At 24.0% G+C, this 9,553-nt stretch overlaps 1 protein-coding gene across 1 annotated transcript; it reads left to right on the forward strand.

Annotated features, from left to right (window-relative positions):
* Window positions 1-1,422: 1,422 nt before the first annotated feature.
* On the forward strand, window positions 1,423-7,365 carry LOC112594920 (legumain-like; the record flags this gene model as incomplete). Its single annotated transcript, XM_025339941.1, is given in 10 exon segments — window positions 1,423-1,520; window positions 2,404-2,485; window positions 3,441-3,526; window positions 3,931-4,069; window positions 4,610-4,679; window positions 5,380-5,510; window positions 6,057-6,257; window positions 6,351-6,467; window positions 6,779-6,964; window positions 7,217-7,365. Coding segments are annotated over 10 exon segments (1,245 nt in total), but the record flags the coding sequence as incomplete, so codon positions are not given.
* Window positions 7,366-9,553: the final 2,188 nt, after the last annotated feature.

Below are 9,553 nucleotides of genomic sequence, written 5' to 3' on the forward strand. Positions count from 1 at the left end.
AAAAAAAAAAATTAAGACACTTAATAATAAATTAAATTGCTGACTATCAGCGATCATATAAATTACATTACGTTTATATATTTATAATTTTAGCTATACATTACAGATTCACTAGGGTAATTTTTATTAAATTAGTTGACAGAATTCAGCTTCTTTGATGACATTCATTAGTTTACTGGACATATATTCAATATACGTAGATGCGAGTATTTCATACAATGCTTCCGTTAACTTTTTAATGCACATTTTATTCTCACTGTTGTAGTAACTGTTGTTAACTGAGAAATACGTGCCAGTAATAATGGGTATATGGGTATTCCACAAATTAGATATCAGTGACTTTTTCCTTAATAATAAATTTTATCATAATCTAATGGTGGAGGTGACAAATATTTGACAAATTGGTTTTTTTTTTCATGTAAGTCAAAAACTAAAAATCAAAAATACTTGATATTTTCACTAAACGTTTTTATTAAACAAATTATAATTCTCAGTATATTTTAAATATTTTTTAACTATTTAGAGACATTCGAAATTTAAAATTCTAAAAACTTTTTTTTTTTTTTTGATAAATGTCGATAAAAATATTTTTGCTTAGTTAAAAGGCTTGAAAATTTAATACAAGGTTTGTTTATATTTTTCATATACCTATTTAAAATTATTGAAAATATCTAGTCATAATATTTCTTTAAAAGCGTTTAAACTTGATACATATTAAAAAAAATGAAAATTTTTCATAACTATAATTAATTTAAAAAAAATTTAAACTTTTTGAAAACTATACCAGTTATAGAAAATGATAATATAAATATTTAATACAAATATTTAGTGATAACAGTTTTTAGTTTTTGAATTACATAAAAAAACAACGTCGATTTTGTTGAAAGTTAAATTTGTGTAAAAATACCCGTTTTACTTTAATTTTTTCCCGATAATTTTGGAAAAATACAAGAAATTTTTACTTTTCTATAGTTTATAATTGACTTGATTAAAAATACAAAATCACCTTCAAAGTTGAAACTCAGAGCATTTTATCGACTACTTATCATGTACACAGGCACAGAAAAAAAATACACATTGTAAAATCAATATATCCATTGCTCCGTTTGAAGTGTAAACATAACATGAAATATGCGTACTTATAGTGATGTTGGCTGATATGCCGCCTTTGCTCAGAATCATTTATCGTGTATAATGACAAATTATTAAATTAAAATTAAACTCATCTATCACTTTGACCCTCTCAACATTTATAATGTACAGCAAAGCGGTAATCACTCATCTACATTTATTTCATTGAGAATGGACTATTAGCTTAATTTAATTCTAATTTTAATTATTATTGAATTGTACATGTAGTTTTGTCTTTAAAGAAATTAGTGCATTTAAGTTAATTACTATTAAATAAATATCATTCTATAGGCGGACATATGCCATGCATACCAATTAATTAAAAATAACGGAATACCAAAAGAAAACATCATAACAATGATGGTAGATGACATTGCATATAATCCAAGGTAAAAATTAATTAATTTTGTAGACTTTATAGTTAATTCTAAATAGTTTAACGTAAAAATAATAAAACATCAATGGTCTAGTGCGTTTTACATTTGCATTGATTAAAATTCGTTAAAATTAAATTTATGCATAATTTTTTCATACGATCTACAATAGTTAATATTGTAATTACTAATTTGTAAGCGATAAACAATATGACTTAAATAGGTGCAATATTTGTTTTTAACATGAAAATAATATTGAAATAACAATATAAATATGCAAACGCAAATATTAATATTTAAAAATATCATAAAAACCAGATATTATAAACGTACCTGTATTTTTGAATGTAAATTTTATACTAATAGGCAATAATAAATATCATCATAATATATCATAACAACCTTAAGTAATTACTTGAAAAAACCAAAAATTTAATTCACATCTTGATATAGAATAATATAGAATAATAATTAATCTTCAAAAATTTCATTCATAAATAAAATTTAAAATAATTTAGTTTGATATTTTAACTCAAAGTTAAATAATAATTTAAATAGGTATCTAATAAAAATAACTGAATTATGGTTCCTTAAAACTTTTACGTATGCTACAAACATTTTGTTTAATTTTAAGTTATTATTTATAATTTATACCTTGAACCTATACACCTACCGATTTATGGTATAAAAATATTAAATACTTCATATTTTTATATTATTTAACATATTAGTTATTTATTTCCTTTTATAACAATTAATATTTTTAACTTAAAATTTTTTATATTTTATGTATATCGTATTTATAAAAAAAAGTTGTCCGTATGATTATATTATATCGTAAATATTATTTAAAGTTGTACCTAATTATTAATCTGTTTATGATACGTCTTTATGAAAGGAATCCTACACCTGGAAAAATCATTAACAAGCCAAATGGTACTGATGTTTACCAAGGAGTTGTAATCGACTACAAAGGAAAAGTAAGAAACTTTTGAATTTACTCATAAACACATTGTGATAATACTGATAATCGTACACATAAAATTTATTTCAATACTCCAATACATATACTTTACGATTCTATGGTTAAAACATTATTTTGTTCTATTCTTTTTAAAATTGTCTATAAATATAAAATGTACAATTGATGAAAATATGGAATAAAAACAGTTTTTGCAATTATATGTCTTTTCCAGGAAAATTGTTCAATATTATTGATTAAGTACATAAATAGTATTATGTATTAGATATACTAAATTATGGTTTTAAATTTTTACTACACTGTTGATATCCTGTTAGCTTTATTTTTCTTAATGATTCGTAAGTCATCAGTAGAGCAAGGAAATCATGCACTAAAATATCATAAAATATGCATTTAAAAATATGCACTAGTGCATCAAAAAAATTAAAATATGCAGTTAAATATGCCTTTAAAAAAATTAATACACTAAAATGTATAGCTCTAAAAATTATATTTTTTCCTTAAATATTTAATTTTTATAACTTAATATTATCTCTTTATAAGTTTTAACTAAATAAAATTTGATTTCACTTATTGTAATCTAATCTACAGATTCGCAACTATGATAAGATTAGTCTCTTTAATCTTTATGAGGATATAGAAACAGTTAAATATAATAATTTGTGTACTTAATCATGAAAAACATTCACTTAAGTATATGATTTTCGAAAAATCTTCAAAATATGCACTACAAAACTAAAAATATGTCCTTTTAAACCCAAAAATGTCAAAATATGCAAAAAATATGCATTAAAAACTTTGAGATACTTGAAAACAATTCAAGTAGTAACTACAAAATATACCTATAATATTTACTAGGGTAAATAAATAAATTGAAAATTCACAATATTTTCTTATATTTTATTTGAACTACTATTGATACTATTAATGTGATGTTTCTTTCATTTTACTAGGACGTAAACAAATCAAATTTTTTAAAAATTATCACTGGTAACAAAAAAGACATGCGATCCATTGGAACTGGTAAAGTCGTAGATGGGTATGTTAAAAATCACAATCAGATAGAATCGACATTTTTGTCGTTTTAAGAGTATAAATCTTTCAAAATTTTTTGTACCTATTACGTTTGGAATTAAATTTAGGAAAAGTGAAATTTTAGTAATTATCAAATTATAATACTTATGACAAAATATAACAGATCTTTTTCAAGTAAAACTATACTAAAAATACATGTAATTAAAAATATTTAATTTATTGCAAAAATCTTCAAGGGAAAATAAAAATAATAAAATGGTTTCAGCTTTTTCTATTTTATACGATTTAATAACAAATTTTAAGGTCAAGTTTCTTGTGTTGTTGCTAAGTATAATAATTAAGTACTCAAATATTTATAAACACATATTTTATACTAATCATATTTTTTAATTAATTGCTTGTGTAAAGAGGACCACGCGATAAGATTTTCATTAACTTTGTCGATCGCGGTGCGACTGGAATCTTAAGTTTCCCAGATGATTATTTATATGCCGATGAACTAAACGATGCATTTAATTCTATGAATGGAAATAGAACATATGAAAAGGTGAAACTTTGTTGTTGAGAGGACGCTGCAGATTTATAAAATATTTGTTAAAAATATTTCATATGACAAAATTCCTCTTAGTCGATTGTTTTAGTTAAAAATAATTAAATATTAATTTTAAAAATTTAAAAACTTTGATCAAGTAATATAATTTTAATTTTTTTTAGATCACTAATACAAAATCAATTATTGATGTATTAAAACTTGTTATTTTTTTATTGTTTAAAAAAAACTAAAAAATTTATTTTGCAAACGTGATATCAAAATATTAAAGTATTTTGAACAAACATTTTTTTTGTTTATGGAGAAAATATAATTTTTATCAATTACTTCTTAATTTTTCAGTTAATAGTACTTTTCACAAATATCATAAGTATATTAACTAATAATAACTGAAAAATTAAGTTTATTAAAATTGTCTATGTTAAATGCTTTAAAAAAACAAATGTAGCGTCCTCTTACTACAATATTTATAATATTAATCGTTAAGTTCAATATTAAAAAAAAAATATTTTCTAATTGTAAAATATCCGTGAATAGATGTTATTATATATTGAAGCAAATAAAGCTGGATCTATGTTTGATGGAATACTTAGTGAAAATAAAAAAAGTAAGTTTTAAACTAGAAGATATTCACAAGAGATAAATATTACTCAAATCTTTTTTGTATCTCCAAAATTTACCTTATTAAGCTTATATCATTTTATTATAAAAACGATTATTTTTACGTAAATATAAAATGAAAAATAATGATAATTCGTCGTATTGTAAAAGATTTTGAATTGAAAAAAAATCTCTCTCAACCTTTTTTATGCAAATATATTTTTTAAAGCATTATCTTAGTAAAATAGTTTGAACTAAAAATAGGGAAAATACAAAATTTAAATAGTAAATATAATATTCAATATTTAGACCGTGGGATTTTTTGTTATCGATGTATCATAATAACCAAGTTAATCAATATATACCAGATAATTAATGTAATACAAATTATGTATATAATATATTTATACACACACACACACATATATATATATATATATATATTTAATATTCATTAAATTTATATATCTACTACAATATTTCGAACTAATATCACTATTGTATCAAAATTGTCTATACAAGTAATACATTTATGCAATATATTTACTAACTTAATTCAAAATCACATTCAACTACAATATATAATTATGTAACTAGGTATAATTATATCTGTTATAAGCCGAGATTAAGATATTACAATAAGTACAATATCAAAATAAAAATTATAATACATTTAACTTATTTAAATATTTATATTTTAAAACTAGTCTTGGCAATGACCGCAGCGGGGCCTAGAGAAAATTCATACCGTTGTTACTGCAACAAATCCGAATCTGGTCCGTATGAGACATGTCTCGGAGATTTATTCAGTGTCACATGGATGGAAGACTTAGATGTGGTACGCATCCTCATCATAGATATATAATATATTTAAACTTAAATAAACTGCGCCACTAATCCAAGCAATGCACTTAATATACTCATTAAATTTGAGTGATACATGTATATTAAATTACATAGTAAGTTAGGTGTATATATGTAATTGTTTTATAACTATAAATGTATCACCTACTTGGATAGAGAGAATACTCAAATAATGTTAAGTGGCTATTTTGCATTCTGTAAATTGGACATCAATTACCAATAATTTGTCACAAATAGGAAGTATTTTTGAAAATTGTCAACGATTTTTTATACGATTGTAATTATTATAAACGCCACCAGCACTAACTGCTTAGAAAGCTGTATAATTTATGACACTTGTTAATCAAAATCATTTTTTATTGTGTTTTAGTTTTGTGAATAACATTATGAATACATTAAATTATTGATTTTTTTTGTGGTTTTTGAACAAATTTTATTTATTTAAAATTGTCATATGTAATATAGCATTTTCAATACAAAAATTTAATATATTTATTTAAATATTTCCATTTATACTTAGCCAACGTCCAGACAGTCAGCAAAAACACGGTCTATTTTCAACGACTATAGGGAAGTTAGAACCAATGTAACTAAAAGTAATGTCATGATATACGGAGATTTTAATAACGGAAGAGAGAAACTCTCCTCGTTTATCGGTTATCAAGTAAATTATGGCAACGTCTCATTGGGTGTGCAACAATCGAACGAAACCAATATAAAAGTAAAATACCATATTATTATTTGAATTAAAATCATTTTTATGTTATATCAAAAAAACTACAACACACACAATTCTTGATCTGTTATATTATAGACCACAGTATCCAGTCGAGAAATGTACGAAAGCAACATACAATATAAATTAGCGCACGATAAGTTGTCGCTTCCAGAAACACTCAAATTGTCGGCAGAATTGCATCAAAATAACAAGGTAATTTTAATAATGAATATTATAAATCTTCAACATATTAAGATTGTTTACAAATAATAATATAGGTATTCTGTGGGTCAATAAGCATTTGCTCACTATAAAATTATGAATGTTGTGAAATTTTGCAGAAATAAAATGGAAAAGTCACTTGGATATTGTAGAACTGATGAATTTTCACAATTAATTGTGACTTCTCGCAGAGACTTTCTACAAAATTTCAAAGTGTTCTTATTCTTGGCTATACCGCAAAGCGTTTATCAACTAGAAGGTGATTAATGTGTTTTTATACAAGTTTTCAAATTGTGTTTCAGATGAGAAACGTCATAGACTCTGTACTCAAAAACATTTACTCGGAGATAGTGAAGGAGAGGCCGAACATTAAGAGCGAAATCGGAGACTACGACAAACCCAATTATATAAAACTGAATTTATCCATGTTTCCATGCTACAGAAGCATTTTGAATCAAATCACCAAGACCTGCTTTTTTTTGCCTCGGGTGAGTGTGAATACACCATACAATTTTCTCTTATTAGTGAATTTACGTTGTGAAGTTTTGTACTGTTGAGACTAAAACGTGAAAAACTTAGGTATTTGACGTGAATATTTAAACATGTAATTTGAACAAGTTTTGATTAGTCAAATCTAACGTAACACGAATTTTACATTATTCTATTTGCACATACAATTGAAAATTAATAGTGTAACCATCAAATAATAAATAATATTTTTGTTTGATTATTGATCACAGAATCCCTACGTATTGGATAAGTTAACGATTTTCGCCAACATGTGTGTCGTCGACAATCAAATCAATCAGATGGTCGATAATATTATCAATAAATCGTGTTCAAACATACCGAAAAATATTATAAACGTACAATAAAATGTAGCATTATTATATTAAGAATTGTTTTATTATGTAGTGCATAATTTTAATGTTAATGTTTTAATAATTAATAGTATTCAATAAATATTAAAATATAATAACTAGTATCTATCCTTACGTTCTTGTTTCTATTTGAATCGAAATTGTAAGCATTTCCAAAACAATATTAAATCATTAATTATATAATATATAATATTAAATCATTAATTATATAATATATAATATTCTACAGTTATTATATATCTACTAGTATACCATATTTTATCATAGATTCATAGATAATAAGTTTTCTAACTATTAGTGTACCGTGTACGAGTATAATAACTAAATATTTATATTCTATATATTTAACATTATTTAATAACGAGAAATTGCTTGACACATAATAACTTTGTTTTGTACCTATTATAGCCTATATGGTTATATGTTATTGTTAAACATTGTTACTATAAATTAGTAGATAATTACCATGATCATAGATAATTAAAGATTTGAAAGTTTTTCAATTTAAAACTATTTGAAAGTAAATGTACTGATATATTATTTAAATTATTATTTTTAAAAATTGCATAGTTTACTTTATAGTTTTATATGCACTATAATTTTATTCATTGACTATCTTTCAAAAATAATGGTAATTTATTACAAATTAAAATGTACACTAAGTGATTTTTTTATCAAACAACTCTTATTATTTCAAAACCTATTAACGTTTTTGAAAATATTTTTTTAACATAATTTTTAATCAAAATAAAACAACTTTTCTTTGAAAAAAAATTATATTTATTAATATTTTTTTAAATCAATATAATTTCTTAGTTTTTACTCTTTTGAATGAGAACATACATTTTTAATTTAATATCACGAAATTGAATATTTTTTGAAGTATTTTGATTCATAAAAATCGAAGTTCTGACAAATAATTTATGAGTTATAATTTATAATTTATAACTTTAAAAGTATTTAAATATTCGGAAAACGGAGATTAGATAAACATTTTGTGGGATATCGCTGTATTATTCCACTCCACTCCCCTATCACTTTTATGATTTAAATTAAAATATAAATTATTATTATTTTGAATTTTAAATAAAATCTATAAATTCATTTGAAAAATCATTAAATTTGTAACCTTGTTGATAAATTAATAGTTGTACTAGCAGTAAAATATTTTGTTAATTTGAACACTCAATGATCGATGATCAGTTTTACATTTCACAAGTTTATTAAAAACTTAGTAGTTTATATATATATATATATATATATATATTATATATATATATATATATAATTTTATTAATATTATTTTTGGAGTTACAAGTCAAATAATTGTAAATCGCGTGTATTTTGCAGTTTTTTGGTTAAATCACTATAACTTGGTCAGTTTTGTACTTTAAAAGTTAGTTTAACTACCAAAATTCGTTAAAAAATTAGGCAAAAAATAATTGGTGGTTACTATTTAAAAAAAAAAAGTTGTACTGCCCTTGCGCATGTCTAATTAAGTTAAAAATATTCAAAGGCCATAAAAATGTGTATTTTTATGAGATAACAACCGACCAAAACACAGCAGTCAAATCTCAGAACTCTACGCAAATTTATTGAGCGTTCTCAGTTAGCATTTACACGCTGTATATTATATAAATGTGCTGTGACTATCAAGACTTCTCTCGACAGCACATACAAAATGCACGCAAATTAAAATAACACAAAACAACAATAGGTATAATAATAATAACTTATCAATCCCTGGTGATGGTCGATGCAAACGGCGGCGGTAACTCGTCGGCAGCTAAAACTGCTGTATTGGCCGTTACTGTTATTATCAGTCCGGCAATCGAAATAGATACGCAAGGACGGAAAGGACGGACGTCAGACAATGGCACGTATGATCGCCGAATATAGATACAGAACTCGATTATGATACATAGATATTAAATATATCTCTGGATCAACGTTGGCGGCTCGACACTTAACATAAATATATAATATAATGTATACATATCGTGGACTTAATAATAAATATAATATATGGACTGTAATGATAATCCAATGCCCGCGACATAATTTCGCACTTCACTCTTCAAAATATATTATGGAGTAGAACGGAAGTGAAGAAAAGAAACATGCATGGACCACATCGTAAGCTCCGATCGCACTGAGTTCAGGGGGATGTCAACCCAAATACGACGTCAGTGACCA

Source organism: Melanaphis sacchari, unplaced genomic scaffold (genome assembly GCF_002803265.2).
Source record: "Melanaphis sacchari strain LSU unplaced genomic scaffold, SCAv2.0 Contig247_pilon_pilon, whole genome shotgun sequence".
NCBI classification, from domain to species: Eukaryota; Metazoa; Arthropoda; class Insecta; order Hemiptera; family Aphididae; genus Melanaphis; species Melanaphis sacchari.